This window comes from Tinamus guttatus, unplaced genomic scaffold, assembly GCF_059628265.1.
Source record: "Tinamus guttatus ecotype Peru unplaced genomic scaffold, ASM5962826v1 Tinamus_guttatus_pri_ptg000247l, whole genome shotgun sequence".
NCBI lineage: Eukaryota > Metazoa > Chordata > Aves > Tinamiformes > Tinamidae > Tinamus > Tinamus guttatus.
This window is the reverse complement of record NW_028288781.1, coordinates 4,356,469-4,374,632: the sequence shown is the minus strand read 5'-3', so window position 1 is coordinate 4,374,632 and position 18,164 is coordinate 4,356,469. Positions and strand designations below refer to the sequence as shown.

Here is an 18,164-nt window from a genome sequence, read left to right as displayed (position 1 = left end):
AAACCAGTTCACTGCTTCTAGGCAAGGATAACAGCCTTCTGTGTTTTTCCCTTACTTCTATTGCACCTTTGAGGATTAGGCAGTTCTTCAGCGTCCCAGAAGGGACACTAAAGCATGTCTGCCTTGAAGATGATTTCAGTAACTACAGCTCTTCCGTAATATTGTTTCCTTGTGTTCACCTTCCTTCTTCTGTTAATGATCCCTTCCCATTTTATAGTGTGGGTGTCATTGTTAGGGACTTTGTGGGAAGGGGAGTTTGGACTTAATATAAGGAGCTGAAAGGAGACAGGCAACTTCACAGCCTTTTCATATGCTCGGCTCTGCAGGCAGGTAGTGATGATAGCAGATGCTTTTGCTGTGGCATTCAGGTGTGCTGAGAGAAGGAGGGTCGCACATTGAGCGAGAGTAAATGTGGAGGAAGCAACCTCCAAATAATGCTAGCAAGGGAGCTTTTTTTTCCTGAAGCTATGGCTATGCTGTTTTTTTTTTTTTTTTTGAGTAAGTGTGTTGTAATCTTGTTTATAGTAATTAAGGATTTCCTAGTAATTTAAACAGTTGTTTTTGGCAACGTACAGATCATCGTCGCATGAGTGCTGGTACTCGTAACGTAAGGATGAAAACGTTTACACAGGAATAAAAGTCAAGGAAGCAGATAATTGACCAATTTATCAACCTTAGCAGACAATTTTTTCTGATAGTGTTGTGGTAGCTATGGTAAATTTAATCTCGATTGCTTACACAAGGGCACAGATCCTATATGGTGTGTACAACACATAAGAGAAACTCCTTGAAATGAATGGGTGAAGTAGAAGGTATTCGGCCAATGTGGTTGTGGTGCCTAGATTAACCTTTTGGTCAATGGCATGTCCCACAAGAAAGTTTGGAATGACCCTGCACAGCTTAGCTGATGATAGGAGCTTCACTGCTTTTTCCTGCAGCTTTTAGATCAACTCCTGCCTCTCAGGTGATGCTAGAACTATTTTGTGAATTGTACTTGTCCTAGGTTGTAATGATAAATTGCGATCGTGATTTCTTTTCATTGCAAATTGTTTGTATGCAGCAAAGTGGTGTGTTTGGACACTTTCTGTACTTCAGTCAGCTCTTTTTGCCAGTTGAATTGGCACTTGCAACTTCTTGTTCACTTCCTTCCCAACTGGAAGTGTGACTAATATCATGTTGCTGCGGTGACCTTGGCAGTTTCAAATGACTAGTTGCATTAACATGAGTTGCATATATCAAGGTATGTCAGTGTTAAATAATATGTAGCCTAAATGGCTTGTTTTATTCTTGACTGATATAAATTGTTGGGTACCTGTAAGGATGCTTATGCCTACTTTTTACTGTTGGGGTTGTGGTTGTGCTGAGGCTTGCAATACATTTCAGGCAATGAGGATATAGTTGAGAGTTGAGACAGCTATAGCTGCAGACAGTGCAGTGGCAGTGGCAGGTCAGGTATAGGCCTTAATTAAGATGAATTGGTGTCTGGTGAAGGCTCTGAGTGAATAAGAGCAGACGGTTTGTAGATGTGTCTCAATAACGGGGAATGTAGATATCAAGCAAAATAGACTGAACCACTAATTTGATTTGTTACCATGATAAATTAAGATTAGAAAGAAAAGCCTTCCTGCCTTTTTTGACACCTACATCATATATCATATGATATGAGAAATGATATTATTCAGGCTCAAAGTCCTCCTTCAGATTTGCTATGGATGCTTCTTTTCTTGTGAAGGGTTAGTACATAAGTGACACCTGCTTAGGTGCTTCTGCCCATGTCCTTCTGGTATTTGCCAAAGTCTTGTGTGTCTCACTGACAACCAAGAAGAATAGAATCTCTTCAGGATGCCTTGAGCCATCCAACCAGCAGATAAATCCTCTAAACTGCATGTTAGGCTTAGTCTTAGTCCATGAGATTGATCATCGCATGCAGAATAGCAATTTAAGGTGTGCAGAACAAAATTCTACTGGTCTTACTCAAATTGTTCAAGGCAGAGGCTCACCTCTCTGGAAATGTGTAAGATACCTTTATTTCTGAGCCTCTCATTTCAGCTTACAGGATAAAATTTTATCTATGATGACAAATGTTTGCCCCCTCCCTTTATTGAACTCTGTTGCTTTCAGGAGGAGGAAAAGAATAAAGAACTGAGGTTCTTATTTTGATCTTTCCTTTTAGGTATCTTATTAGTGTGATGTGACCCTTCAGTTTTCTCCAACAGCTGTCCAAGAAACTGGAACTTCTCTGACCTAAACAGAACAGTATGCTGATAGATTTAGAGGGTTGGGGTACTTCTCTAGTTGAGCTCTTAATAATTGTTTAGCTTGACCATAGTTTTCATTTTCTTTCTTTCTCTTTTTCTTTTTGTAAGTTAGAGATAATTTCAGCTTGAGATATTGTCAGAAAAAAATCTTGATCTAGATGTCTTCTACCTCAAATAGAAGACTGCATCCTACAATCAAACTAATACCATAGCCATTTGGAAGGACCTTCCAGTAACTAAACCTCTAATTTTCAGGTAGGCTGTGTTTAAGATAGGGCAGTTTTATGCTTCTGCCCAAAAATTCCTAATCTGAACATTAAAGCTGCCAAGGATATGAAATCTCTTTTCTCACTCATTCAGAGGTAACTTTATGTGGTTCCTATATTCATCATTTGTCATTTCTCTAATTATCCCCTGCAATAATATGATCTAGAGTGAAAAATAAGTTGTTTCATTTAGAGATTTTTTGGCCTTAGCCAGATTTTTCAAACTATTCTCTAGAATTGTTTGAGGGTTCATTTCTCAGAGGCCTGTCTTGAGAATTCTTAAAATATTTCTTGTGTTTTATGAAGTGGGATGAGATTATTTATGTCCTAAGGTTTTTTTATGTACTAAGGATAGCAGAAATGTCATATTTTGGATGTGCACACTTCTCTATTACCTTTTGGTGTTTGATACTTTTCTCAGTGCAACAACCTATTGTCGTTAATATCTATATAAAGTAAAACAAATAAATAAGTGAAATTAAGTTTGTCTAACTGGAAATAATTTTAGGAATTTTTAAATCTTTAAATAAGAAAAGGTAGAATTTCTCATCTTGCAATGTGCTAAACGTGTAAATGGGACTCCAGTTTTAAAGGCATGCTGAAGTAAATGATGCCCTACTACTCTAGGTACAGAGTATCTCTCTGGGCCAGCTTGCAAATGGACTGAAATATCTGATATCATTATTGCTGCTTTTTGTTTCAGGTAGAGCTGATCTCCTACACATTTAGTTTGTCCTCAAATTCCTAATGCTCTGTCAGAGTCTTAATTTGACTGATTTTAAAAGACCTGTGGAAATCTACAGTTCCTGATAAGGGTTTTTTGAGACTGGTTCTGAAGGCTGGAGTTGATGCCTGAAAAGTGTTTGGTTTTGCAGTAAGCAGTTAATCATAGTCTCTCTTTTTTTTTTTTTTTTCCTCATCAGACTAAAAAGGTGAATTCATTTGATCTATTAATATACACACTTCAGCTTTTTTAATTGACCATATTCCTATAGCATATAAATCAACTAACTGGCTGGTGCTTTATGAAAGGTGAGTCTTGACACAAGTATAGATTTCCATAGGATGGCCAAAAGGGCCTGTGGAAGGAACTTTCAGCAAGGCTGACTGTAGTATTTTGCTCAGTTTCTGTAAAGGAAAGACTGCTTTAACAGACAAAGGCACCTTGACCACAGTGCCCAAATTATCTTTCTTGACATTGAGAGTATAAGGTTTTGTTCTGAATAACTGCTTATCCTGCTTCAGACATGCAAGGTAATACTTAGCCTTCAGCACGGTTTCATTTACATAATGCAGTTAATTTTGATGTATTCCCATACTATTCCTCTGTCTCTCCTCAACAACCAGCGCAGTTAAAGCTAGCTGAGATTAGGGTAGGCCATTTCATGGAGTTGCACTACAATGTGAAGGAATCTTGTTGCTGTCACTGAAGGGAGAAAAAGCAGGTAGCTGCTTCTTATCTGGGAGGCTAGCGACCCATCTTTACGCTAAGAAAATGGAGTTCATTCAACAAAAAGTAGAAGTTAAATATGGAGTTCCCTAGAACAGAGGAATAGTTAATCTTTCTTGGAGGCAAGTTGTCAAATATGCATCATATTAGGAGTTCTATTTTGAGGAACATCTCTTTTGAGGTAAGGTCAGACTCACCATCAGTAGGAATTTGTAGTTCCTGGTTTGCAAACAATCTTCATCAATAGTAACAGCTCACTTCCGGAGAAATGATGCACTCCCATACAAGCTAGTAAAAGAAGCATCTTTTTGGTATGGGTAATGGCATGGTAATGAACCTCATTTGAGATGTTTCTTCTGTGACTAGAGACAGAAAACGAAAGATCTTTGCCTCTGTTTTCCTTCTACCACAGAATTTTTCTCCTTTGAGGGAAAGAAAGTAAAGGCAATTTTCAGTTCGCTGTTAAGTGCTTTCGCAGTAGCCCATCCTGCCTTCTTCCTTCCTTGCAGTCCATCCCTCTTGGATTCTGCCTCTGGGAGGCACTCTGCATGCATTTTGTCTATTTATAATTGACTAGCAACCAGCAAACCTCAATGTGTGGGACTTCTGTGTGCTCACAGGTGGTGACACAGATGTAGTGGCACAGTTAGGTGCATGTAGACAAAACATCCTGTGGATATGCAGTTACTGTGAAGTATTTAAATCGTTTCTGTGTCGTCTTGTTGGTCTTGGAGTCCTGTGTGTTTTGTTGTTGTTGTTTGCTTACTTGTTTTTAAAGCAGTACCAGAGAAATTGCTAATTGAATATTCTGTGGCTTTATTGGAAACGGATTTTTAAAGCGTCTTTAGGTTAAGGATAAAATTAGAGGATACATGCCTTGTCTTGAAAAGCTGTGACTTTTTATTTTCCCTTTCTTCCTTCCCTCCAGTTAGAAAATCATTATTTTAGAAGATGTGGAGATGAAATATAGAGCTCTACCTAGGGTTTCTTTTCCTGTCTAATTGTGTGAGCATTTTCACAGATCTTAAACACAAGGGAGAAGGACAGAACAGAATAGCTCTGGCTTTCTGGCAGTTCCTTCTTGCAGCTGTGCTGCTCTCTCTAGGTCAGCCTGCAGTAGTGAAATTTGGTTCAAACACTAGCAACACTGCTAGACTATTTTGTGATGAGGTCAAGGGTTGAATAATCATCCTGTTGATAACTGAGCATGGCAGAAATTCCACTGAAAGAGGACAGTGACTTTCTGTGCTGCTTACCTATTATAGGTCACAGAAATCACAAAGGGAAAAAGGGGGATGGAGTGCACTCCAGCACATGACTGTTTATGTAACTTCTAAGTTTCATTTGCTGCTGTTGTTGTAATAAAAGTTGTTAAGGAAGGCTTTTGTGTCTTTATTAAAATCATGATTTTCTTTCAAGCATCCCAGTGGGAAAATTCACTTTGCTACTGGTCTGAATGCACAACCTATTCGCATGTGCCTGTAATGCTTTTTAGCAGTGGAACCTCTGGGATGTTGGTGGTCCTGCAGCATGTGCATCCGCCTGCTCTGGGGCGTGTGACAACCCATAAATGTGATCCAAGTTTGTTTTTCTTGTTTGTTTTGTTTTAAAGTGATTAAAAAGGCAGCCTGAGTACAAAATGGGCAGTTTGTAGATGACTAGTCTGAGTGATTTATATAGGGTACCATAGAACGGACCTCCCGGGTATGACCACCAGTTTTTGGGCTTGCACGTGTTGCTTTCTATAGTACCTGGATGTGAAATTGGTAAGGATTTGCATAAAGCTGGTGCCCAGAGGCAATGTGAATTAGAAAATGATACATTATTAGCAAGTAATCTCTTGTAATTATTTTTTCCCCACTGCTAAAATGATGCACTTACACGGCATATGTAGTTTTCCAAAAGGTCTTTGTTGTGTTCAGCCATTAGCTTCTTAATTCTTTTCTTCTCTGCATTATCTGGTCTGTGCTAAATTTTGAAGTGATACTTTCGTGGCTGATAGCTCTCACTGAATGTGCTATTTGGCACCTACTTTCCATATTCCATTCTACCCAGAGTGGTTCCTGTAACTGATTCCTGGCAAATTTCAAGGTTTCTGTGCCAGTGGGACTCACCTAACTTGACTGGAAGACATAAACATCCTTATATATCGGATTCTAAAGGGCTTAACGTGGCTGATTGTTGCAGAGTTAAAATGCAGGCATGATGGACGGGTGTTCTCTTTGTGAACGCACAAGCTTTATGTGATGGGAACCTTCTGTTTTTTCGGTATGAGGTAGATGGTTATAGTTATGATACAATGTGGGTTACAGCCCCTGCAAGAGAGGGGTATCCTGAAGCAGCCTGCCAGAACAGTGTAGTTTTTTCCTATGGCTCCCTTCCTTTACTCCCTAATCCCTGTTTTAGGTCATAGGACATGGGATTTTGATGCTTTCTGTTGGCAACTTCAAGCCATCCTGGAAACCAAATATGAGCATACCAAAACTCTGTCTTGCCTTTTCCCTTTCTTTGACTTTAGCAGTTGGCTATGTGTGATAGTTGACCATGCAGCTTCTGCTCATTCATCTCTCTTTTCTTGCAATTCTCCGGAGAAGTCTTGCAAAGCCGAGCTCTGATTGCTGAGCTGCTATTTCTGTCTTATTTCAATGTGACTACTAATTTACTTGACTTTAAACTGATTGTTCGCCTAGGTCAATCAGAACTCTCTATGGATGTCTTACTAATTCATTTAAATGCAATATGAACTTAGACACCTTTGCAGAGCAACCCAGTTTGCCCGTAACCTGTCACTTAAGTGATATCGTAGCTATTTATGTAGTCCTAGATATAATATTTAGTATAAGAAAATAAAGTTAACTCTGTGAAAGCTTACTTAATTGCATCTCTACTGCCTATTACACTATAATTTATAATCCTAGGTTAATATAGCTTTATTTAGACTAAATAGATGTTTCAGGATCAGGAAGATACCAGAGGTACCAGATAGAAGTAAGTAGCGTCAACAAATGAGGAAGACAATCTGGGTACCAAATAGCCAAAAAAAAAAAAAAAAAAAGGTAATTAGTAACCTATTTAGATTGGCACAGACTTCAGTGATCATCTCTAAATACCTTACATACATCAAGATATTTGATACCACGTGATAAAAATGGCATATGATTCTCTTACCACCTTAAATTCTGCACCTGCAGAATTCCAGACTTTTCTTGAAATATAATTGCTGAAGTTAGGGCAATCTTACCTAATTTACTTGATCGGTAATTTTCATGTAAGCATTTCTTTGAAATGATTTATCTACCTTTTTTATATATATTTTACTTGATTTTCATTCTGCAATTCCATAATTAACATTTGCAAATGTTTCCTATCATTGTAGCATATGGATTTGATGGATTTGAATGTTATTTCTGTATTACTCAATATATCCAATGATTAAAGTGAATTTTTGTTCGTCTTGCCATGAAAATTCAGTGTCTTTCGAGTGGATTTCTTAACTTTAACCAATTCTTAGATAAAGTCTGGTGGTCAAGGTCATGTTCTTTCGTTCATGGCTGACGTTTTTACTGGCCCAATCTGTCAGTCAGTCCTGTAATTTTGAGACACTTTCCTCCTCCTTGCACTGTATTGACTGTTTGCATATTTCTTACTCCTAGGCCATACAAACTGGAACTGTGGATCATCTCCTCACACCTGCTGCTTTCATAAATGGCATGTGTAAATAATGTTAGCTGTAGTTAAACAGTTTCTAGAATTTGAATTAGGTAGTTGGATCTATAAATCAACAAATACATTTGTCTGACTTCTTCGGTTTTCAGCTGTAAGTTTTTGGGCAGGTTAATATTCACAGTCTTATTGATACCAGGGTCAAATTCTATTCACAGCTTTGAGCATGAGGGCAGTTGCCCACAAAGTTGCATAACGTACTTTGCAATCAATAAGATTTGCCTTTCAAATTGATCTCTTGAAGAGGAAGCAGAACTTCTCCATATTTGAAAGCAAGCAGATGAGTCAATAAGCAAAAACAACTAGCACTTCTTCAAGGAGTGCTTTTACACACGTTTATGGCTTTGCCAAAGATTATTTGGTAGTGAGCTCCATCAGTGGCAGCAGCTGCCCAACAGTATTTTGGTGCCTTTTATTGTTGCTGACAGAGTTGGGAAGGACGTATGTGTGGTTCCTGGGTGTTCTGCGATTACGTAGTTCTGAAGCACCCAGGACACCCGTGACTTCTGCTAGTTACCAGCAGTACCAAATGATTTAGGAAGCAGTTCCCCTTCCAGAACTACTGGAATTTGGGAAAGAGAAGCCTTGACAGGTCCTGACTCTTGAACTGTAATGAGAAAGGGTAATCTGATGAGTAGTTACTTGGCAAAAACCAGTGAGATTCCCAACAAAGTCTTATTCCAAATGAAATTGTTGAGAATTTATCCGTAACACTTAAGTTACCTTTATGTGTTTTGCAAAGTTCTATGTGGTTTCTAACCCACACTTAACTTTTAAGGCCTAACTAAAAATGAAATGCTTATAGCTGAAGGCCTTGAATGACAAGTTTGTTTGGAACTGAACTTGCCAAGCTTCACTGTTGTGCCTCTGAACAAACTCAGTAGTTCTAAAAGGCATTTTGACTGTTATTGTGATAAGCCAATGATGTCAGCTTTTTCAGCATTAACCTTACAGTCTTAAAATACGGTGGATCTGATGCTGCAGCAAGGGAGAGAACTACTCAGAAGGGGAAAATTGGCAGTGTCAACACACAGGGGTCTGCTGGATAGTGCTAGATAGTTTCTGGGTAGTAAAAGAAACTGCAGTGGCCAGAAAAAAAATCCACCTGACTTTTTGAATAGAGATGCTATAGAGAGGAAATCAGAGGAAATTTTTACTTTATTAGAGGACTCTCAAAAGATTTGGAGACAGCTGTAATGGTTACAGGTAGATAGCAACAGGAGGGGGAGCTCTCACAGCATTACCCAAAGAGTTCTAGACTGTAAAGCAAGTGTAAAGGAAGGGCACCTAGGAAGGGCACCTCACTGCTGCTGCTCTATTGCTGGCTGCCCTCCCTATAGGAAAGACCAATGGAAAATGTGGGAGAATGTGCATGCTTCTAAAAAGAAAGGTGATTCATATCCCCTTTTCAGCTATTCTGCCTTCGCTACCTTTTTTTTTTTTTTTTTTTTTTTTGGCCAGGCAGCGTGCAGTTGTGTGAAGCTGTGTTGCAGCTCTGCTGTGGCAGAGTTCCTTTTCTCCCATCCTTGCAGTCAACTTCAAATACTAATTCCTAAGGTACTGTGGGTGTTCCCTGAGAGGTCAGCCCTAGAGATGAGAAAGAGCAGGGAAAATATGTGGGATATTACTATGTGTGTTTAGAGGAAAAACAGGTGCAGGTCAGAAGGAAAAATATAATACATTTCTGATGCAGGCAGGACAAACAAAATTGAAAGATTTATAAAGCTGGATTAATTGATCTGCATTTTAAAGGGTTCTTTGTAACTGGGAATATGTCAAAAGTAGGAAATAGAGGTACATGGCAGGGAACAAGGAGGCTCAAGGTTTAGCAAGCTGGAGAACTCTCTAAAATGTAAGCCGCCTTCCTTCTGTAACCATTTATATTCAAATGTCAATCTTTATTTTTTTGAGTAATGCAATTCTTCCAATTTATGGATGTGGAGCAGAGACAGTGTGTAGAGGGGGTTGTTTTCACATAGACAGATGCAAACCAAGTTGTGGGATGTCGTGTCTGAGAAGCTGCAGAGTGGTGTGAGCTCCAGGCTGTGGCCAGGGCATGTGCCCTGCTCCCGAGATGCCGCTTTGGGCAAGGTGCCAAAAAAGATGGCTTCATATCTTCCAAGCTAAAACTTGCTTGAATTTGGATGAGGGTAGGGATCTTGTATCTGTCTGCACCCAGCTGTGTAGGGGTGTCTCAAGGTGCTTGTTTAGTGTTCATGGAATGAGATGGGAGTACGCTCTGTTTTCCTGAAACCTACATAGGTGCTGGATCAACTCATTAGCATCTGTCATTTTTCTTTGAACACGCATAGTGTTGGCCTTTTTGTGCATTATTGATAATCTGGCTTCATCTGTGGTGTTATCTAGGATAATATCAAAATAATTACACATAAGTGCTTTGGGATTTGCTTGGCTTTTTGTTTTCTTTGAATAGGAAAGATGGAGGCCCTTTTCTATTTAAAATAATAATCCAAGGTAAAAGAATGGTTTTGTTATGAGCTTTTAAACCATTGATGAAAATTTTTTCAACGAACTTTCAGGAAAAGCAACCTGATGTGAGGCACTATTTCTCATGTTCTGTTTGACATGATTTAAAACTTACCAACATACACTCTTAAAGCAAAGGTATCTCTGCACTGTGATACAGCTGACTGTCTTTCCTTCTTAAATTCATTATATAAAAACAATAAATCTTAATATATATTATATATTAATATATAATATATATATATATTTATATATATATATAATAATAAAAGTCTTAAGGCTTTATTCATCAATTTTTATCCAATTTTTGTCATTTAAATAGGTAATCAGGGAATGATAGGTGATTATGGATACAGAGCATAGCATGCAGGCTAATTTCTAGAATGTCCAGAGGGAATATTAGATCCTTTTGTTTTGCTATAGGATGATTACTAAAATTCTTCTGTAGCATAGGACATTTGGTCTAAGAAGTGAGAAGTCTGAGAGGTGTCTGGCAGGGAAAGATAACATGGATTTAATTCTAGCATTGCCGTTGTTCTTGGCTGCTTTCCGGTTGGCCAGCAAGATCTTAAAAGGAAAAAGAAGCCAAACAAAAACAAACACCAAACCCATGGTCATGTCTATATTACTTTGAACACCTTAAATACTAGCTCAGAATAATGCTTAAAGTGTTCAGACTAGCTCAGAGTCTGTTGCAGTCACCTGATAAAATGAACTAACTGCATAGGATGAAAACTCCCTATCCCACCCGGCCAGCTGAGTTTAGTTCAGGATGGTCTTTAAAACTCCCACATTATTGAAAAGTGACAAGCGAATAAAAAGCAAGTAGTGGCTACAAAAGGAAAAAATAGTTTTGTGTATGTATGATATTTTTCTTCTAGATTGCTAAGGTGAATACTTTAGCATTCTTGCATTATTCGTCTCTGCAGTTCAGAAGTGAAATATTATAATGAGTACCAATTTTATTTTATTTTAGGTAGGGGTCACTGCAGGATTGGTTTGAGATTTTTAAAGTCCCCGGAAGAAGGTCCTTTGAATAGCTGCACACCTGGTCTATCTTTGTTAGCTGTACAGACCCTCAATTACTAAGTTTGTGAGCTTATTAAATCCCCAGTTTTCACCACAGATTTCATAATATTTTGCAGAATGTACAGGCTACATTAATAGCAAAACAACTTCAATATATGAACGGTATCCTGGTGATATATTTGTCTTGTGGTATATTTGTATTGTTGCAGTTTTACCTGTTTTAATCATACTTACCTTTAATATCAACTGATAGGACGACAGGCCTGTCAGGATTTCATCTTTAAAGAAAACCTTATTCTTTTTCATTTTTTTTTCTCTTACTCAATCCAGGCTGATGCCAAGTTCATAATTTAAGGGGGATGTTAAGCCAGGAGGCTCATATGCAGAATGGTCTTCATTATACTGGTGTTGGGGGAGGGCAGAGCCCCTGGGGTGCTTTGGGCCTTAAAAACATTTTTCATGCTAGAAAGTTGGTTTGCACTGATCTAGAAGTAAAACCATTGTTCTTGGTTCCATGCAGATGGTACTAGACAGGAAGAAGTGGAAGGTGAACTCAGTGAAGAAGAACGTTGGTTTGGAAATTCATCAGAGACTCCTTCAGAAGCATCATATGGAGAAGTGCAGGAGAACTTTAAGCTGTCTCTTGAGGACAGAATCCAAGAGCAGTCCACATCCCCAGATACTTCCTTGGGAAGTGCAACTCCGAGCAGCAACACGGTGGAGGTGGGAACCATTGAAAATGAAGCTGTAAGAGACACGTTACAGAGCAGAGAGCACCATTCTCCTGAGGTGCCATCTCTGTGTGAAGAAGATTCTCCTGGTCCAAATAAGCCACTGAGCAGTAACCTGAGACGGCTCCTGGAGGCTGGCTCCCTCAAGCTGGATACTGCTGTTGCCGTCAATGGTAGAGTTGAGTCTCCTGTAAATCTTGGCTCGAATCTCTCATTCTCTCCTCCTGCCCATCATGCCCAGCAGCTGAGTGTTCTTGCCAGGAAGCTTGCTGAGAAACAGGAGACAAGTGACCAGTACAATGCAAGTAATCACTTTATATGGAATCAAGGTAAGTGGTTGCCAAACTCAACCACCACCTGTGGTTTGTCACCTGATTCAGCTATCCTGAAACTGAAAGCTGCAGCTAATGCCGTTTTGCAGGACAAATCTCTTTCAAGGACTGAAGACACTATAAGATTTGAATCCTTTTCTTCACCTTTTAGTTCTCAGTCTGCCAGCTCCACCTTAGCAGCTTTATCAAAGAAAGTGAGTGAAAGAAGCATGACTCCTGGGCAGGAGCACCCACCGCCAGCAAGCTCTTTCCTTTCTCTGGCTTCCATGACCTCTTCAGCTGCCCTTCTCAAGGAGGTTGCTGCAAGGGCTGCAGGCACCCTGCTGGCTGAGAAGAAATCACTGGTTGCTGAGGATCCCCTGCAACTTTCAGAGATGAAGCAAGAGAAAGCAACCCCACCACAGTCTTTGGAATTATTGTTACTGCCAGTCCCCAAGGGAAGAGCATCCAAACCCCCTAGTACAGGTATGGATTCAGTTTGAGCCGCTAAGTAGAACATGTTTGCTTTGCTCTAGACTTCATTTACTAAGTGGATCTGGATTTGCTTTGGTTCCATGTGTTATAAGAGCTAGATACTCTTAAGTAAACAGAAGAAAAGCTTTTCTAAGTATCACTTAAAGACCAAACTGTCACAAATGTTTTTCATATTTGAAAGATATGAGTGTACCATTCAATATGTTTTTTCTATTCCATACAATTGTGTTTTCCCCTCCTCACCAAGTTCAGAATAGGGCCACAAAAAGTATTTAATATGAAAGATCAAAGAGTCCTTTTCAGGGAGCTCATGGTATCAAGTAAGCATGTACAAAACCAGTGCTTTTGAAATATTGGACAAGGAGAATTCTCCCTCCTGCTGTCTCTGTCACAAATGGACTTTTGTGTAATCACTTACTACCCTGTCCTAATTTACCAGAGTATATTATTATGTTGCCACTTTTCATTAAAATTGTTGCAGCAGCATGAACAAATCTCACATGTTTGGTCTTTTACAGTCCTTTGTCACAATAAAAAAAAAAGGGGGGGGGGGAAAAGCATTTTTCTAATTTGGCTCAACAAGAACTGCTTTACACTTCTGCCTTCCCTGCACCAGTTCCAGCTGTTGGCATTCAAGGATGCAGGGATATAGGGAATAAGAAGAAACAGTCTTGATAACAAAAGCTTTCAAAAACTGGCAGGCTATGCAGGGAAATTTAAATGATCCATTTTCAAAATAAGGAAAAAGATTTCTTTTTCGTCTTTTATATATATATGTATGTATATAAAAAATTCACATCCTGGATTCATATTTCTGGTAGTGGCATTCTGCTGTAGAGGACAAGGAAGTTTATCAGATATCTTTTCAAGATAAATGAAGCGATTTAGTATATTAGAGCTTTTCTATGATGAGTTTTATCAGAAATGTCAGGCTAACTGTACAGGTGTAGCTGGTCAGTGTCCAGGTGGGAGACCTGACATGGACATTGTGTAGTTGCACCTGCAGTCTTTTCGATCTAGCTTTTATATTTAGGAATAGCATGAGGTCTGATTTGTACCCATTTAGCTCTTGCTAAATAATCACAGTGGAGAAGCTATTGCTTGGATAGCAGTGCTCATTCTTGGAAGGGTGAAGAGAAGGATGTAACAAGGTGCAGCTGATACCAATTTTTACTGTTAACTCCATCTGCTCAGCAAGTGTTTAGTTGGCATGTTTTGCCAAGACAGTTAAAGTGGCAAAATATTTGGCATGGTTCTGGCTAAGGTTTTTATTAGATGAACATAAGGCTTTTTTCATAGTAACTAAGCTAAACTTTAAAAGAAGGGCCCTTTCATGTTGGAGTAGGGGTAGTTATGCTAGTGTGACTGTATGCACTGATTTAAGTCAATATGCTTTGACAAGGTTAAGTCTATTAGGCAAAATGATCCAGATTCTATGCTCGATTAAAAAACTGCGAGATTTGTCTGTGCAGGAGGAGTGCCCTGTGAGCGCAGTGTGGGTGCCGCCAGCGGCAGCGGTTTGCAGGCTAGCTCTGATGCAGCAAATTCCTCGGCGCTGTCGTGCCTGCCGAAGGCCCCAGCACAGCACAGCGTGCTGCTCCTAGATAACAATGGGGGCAGCTGCCCCGGGGCCTCTGTAACCATGGAGCAGCCACTTGCTTTTTATAATATATGGGACTAGTATCCCAAGAGGAAGGGCGTTTCCTCTTGGTTTATACACACTGGGCCAATGCCAGTTGGCATCCAAGCAAACTTTGTAGTGCACTGTTCATAAGAAAAGTTATTTGAGTGTAAAGCCCCCTTTCGAATATGCTATTAAGTTTTCTTTTCTAAGTAACTAACTAACTGAAAATAAAATAAGAGTTGTTGGTTAGCGTATCTGGCTGTTGGTTGTGGAAAGCCAAACTCTCTGCCATGGAGAAATGCAGCTTGTAGAGAGAGGTCACTGTTATGTGACCTTTGGCTGGACACATTGCTGTAGCAGTTGAGTAGAGTATTCGAGCATGGAAATTTGCTGTGAGAATAGACATTGTATGTTTCTGACTCCTTTTGCACCCCTGGCCTTATGGCACTAGCAGCAAAAAATAACACTTAATTTTATAGCCTTTTACCTGTTACTGTGTCTCTGTTCCCTTTTTGAGTTATGGGGAGAAAGGGTTGTCTTGTTCCCAGAGAAGTAAAATATCTTTTTCCAGTAGTCATAAGTTGAGAGAGATTTCCCACCCTCACCTAACACTGAATAGTTAAGGAACCGGTGAGCTGGAGTGGCTTCAATGAATCAGCTTTGCTCTCCCACCACCATCTAGCTTTGAAGGAGTGGTGACAAGTTCAATACTATATGAGATTAAGTAGATGTTGAGTAAGGAGTGTCAAAGATAGGGACTATTTAAATAGGAAAACATTAATAACAATAGACAATAACTGCTACTGATTTGTCTACCATGCTGAGCTATTTCAGAGTTATTTCAAGAGAAGAACTATGGCTTATCAGAATATAGTTATCTGTGGTACTGTGTGCCAGATTTGGCCAACCTAATTGTGGCTTGGATAGAGTATCCTAAATTAAAGCTTCAAGTCATACAGAGATGATTAAATTTTCTATCAATATGGTAATATTGCCGACTTAAAAAGACCTCCTGTCTTTTGGAAGACATTTAAAAAGAAGTCTGGAAATTCTGTTTAATCTCTGATGTCATTTTTGAAAGTTTGTGGTGGCAGGCTTTTTTTTTTCTTTTCTTTTTTTTCTTTTTTTAATTCTTAACTGAGTGCTTACTTGGCAGTAACTTTTTGCCTACAGTGCTTGCTGAATTTTCTTTGGGATGCACTGGCAGATTCTCTTCTCTGGAGTAACACCATCCAATTATTTGACACTGTGTGACATAAAATAGACATCAGTATGAATAAAAGAAAGCTGAAGTAGCGAATGCACTATTTTTTCTTATGCTGAGGTTTATATAGTACAATGAAGAGGTTAAACTTTTGAGGGGGTTGACATAATTCCTGCATGCATTGAGTTGGCATTGTTATCAGTGAAGCCATGTGCAGTCCAGTTCTCCACATATTTTGTAATGTGCTAAATTGCTATTGGTTCACTATGTCTTCAGATTTTATTTTAAGTGGGTTGGCAAACAGCTGATGGATAGATTGCATGTTTCTTTTCTGGATCCTTTTTGAGGATAGCCAGCAGCCTGAGAAAAGATACGATAGAAATGTTGAGTAAAGAAATGATGAGTAAAAATGTTACCAATATAAATTTCTATGGTTTATCTCTCTCCTACCTTTAATGAAGAAGTAACTAAAGATACTAAAAAAGCAAAACAAGCAATTCTAGTGTTGATTTTAGCTTTATTCTTCAGAGGTGCAGAGAGGAACAACTTGATAATAGGTTGAGTTTGATAGAAAATTTCACAAGTAGCATTTCTGAACCTGCAAAGTACATGCTTTGAAAATATGTCTTTTCTGGGACCTACAGCTGATTAGGTAATCATTATGTATTACAATACTTCGGTTTTCTACCTTATAGCAACAATAGCATCTTAGGATATGACAGGTCTTTCTGGAGGTTTTTATCGCTTCCTGATCACCAGATGTTAAAGTTTGCTATGTCCTTATCAGTAGGAAATAACTAATAATAACAAGAAGAAATATTCAGAGAGAAATTCCGAATAGCAGGATACACATTACTGAGATCTGGGATATTTGAAAGTGGTCTGTCTTTTATATTGAGGAAAGCCACTTTCAGTGCTGTGAAAAGTCTATAATCATAATAAGAAATCACACTGAGGGAATGGATGGATGGTTAGTTTTGTCAAGTAATCTGCAAAGAATTTCTCTTTCCTTCAACTTTGTGATGATTTTGCACTAGATTAACTATCTTTGCTTGACAAAGACCGCAAACTCCTTTTTTTATTTTGAGTCTATTGGGCAGTAAAACAGAGTGCAAACATTTAGGAAGGCAGTAGATTGAAAGCCCTGGCTCTTAGAGGAATAGGAGGAAACCCAATGACCCTAAGACTCCCTGATGGGTGAAGTGGCAGCAGCATCTGCGAAGAGTTGTAACTAAACAACTTCAACAGCAGGGGGTTCTGAAATCTTTCACTTTTGAAGCTAAACATATCTGATAGGCAGTAGCAGTGTTGTTTTCAGTTAAGTTGTGAATGGTTTTATGCTATTCTATGCTTATTACTCTCTCATCTCACCCTTCTAACCCTCATACTTGGAAATGGATCATTTCTGAACATGGTTAAGTATATTTTTCGTACCCTCATACAACTGACATTGAATAGGAAATGAGGCTACAAAGTGATGGTATGAGACATTCATCTCAGTTCTGTTAAATTATAAGGAACATCAGGACCAGGTGAGATAGAGTAGCATCTCCTACTGATTAGCCAAAGGATGTTTTAGACATTAACCTTTGTAAATTAATCTGACCTTTCTCAGAGGGAGAATAACTAGATTAAGAGGAAGGGGATATGCAAGGAACAGAATTGAAATTTCTGGTAAATGTTGTTTAACTAATGTGTCTCTTTGCAGATGAAATTCTAGCATTGAAAAATGGTATCTTGAGTATGTTTACAAGGGGAAAGTATTCGACAAGTGGCTGTAAAGGATCCTCTCTTTTTTTCCCCTCTTCTGCTAAGCCTCAGAGGAAGAAGGAGGAAAACCTTTCCAGTGTCCAATCTGTGGTTTGGTTATCAAGAGGAAGAGTTACTGGAAACGGCACATGGTGATTCATACAGGTTTAAAAAGTCATCAATGTCCACTCTGTCCATTTCGCTGTGCACGCAAGGACAATCTCAAATCACACATGAAGGTAAGGAAAGGACTTGCTGACAGACTTGAATCATCAATCTAAAGATCTTAATGTAAGAAAGTTATTTCAGTCATATTTGGAAGAACAGGATTTCCCTATCTGTTCTACTAATGATGTATTTAAATAAATAGATTGTAAGAAGATGAAGAAATAACTTGGTTTCCGTTTTATGTAGTGTGGGCACTGCATAAAATGCCTTGTGTTATACCTTGTGTTATGTCAGCTTGTTGCAGTGGAATGCAGCATGAACGGTCTGTGGTGGATTTAGTTCTGGAACTGCATGAAACAGGGGCTCTTAGCTGAGATGCGTCACTGTGCAAGCACAGCATTGCTGCTTTCAGGCACAGGCCAGTATCTCTGCACGGCTTTGCCCTATGCTGAATGGGCATCAACTCAGCCATCACTAGCGTGGGGTTCTCTTTTACTTGCAGTAGCCAGACTTGAAGTTTTAACTTCAGGTTTCAGGCTGTAGAAGATGATGATGTGAAGGAAATCTAACACCTGGGATAACATGGCAAAAATGGGAAAATTCAATGGAAAGAGCTCTATCTGTGTTTAGCTGAGATAACTACAATGGTAACAAGGTGCAAAGTGTCCA

General features: G+C 39.0%; 1 protein-coding gene across 1 annotated transcript in view; it reads left to right on the top strand.

Annotated features, from left to right (window-relative positions):
* Positions 1-18,164, top strand: part of ZNF827 (zinc finger protein 827) — a 95,494-nt gene that overhangs the window by 12,226 nt on the left and 65,104 nt on the right. The window contains exons 2-3 of the mRNA XM_088526589.1: positions 11,734-12,741; positions 17,394-17,566. Coding sequence (XP_088382715.1) covers positions 11,734-12,741; positions 17,394-17,566 — 1,181 coding nt within the window. The remainder of the gene's footprint in view (positions 1-11,733; positions 12,742-17,393; positions 17,567-18,164) is intronic.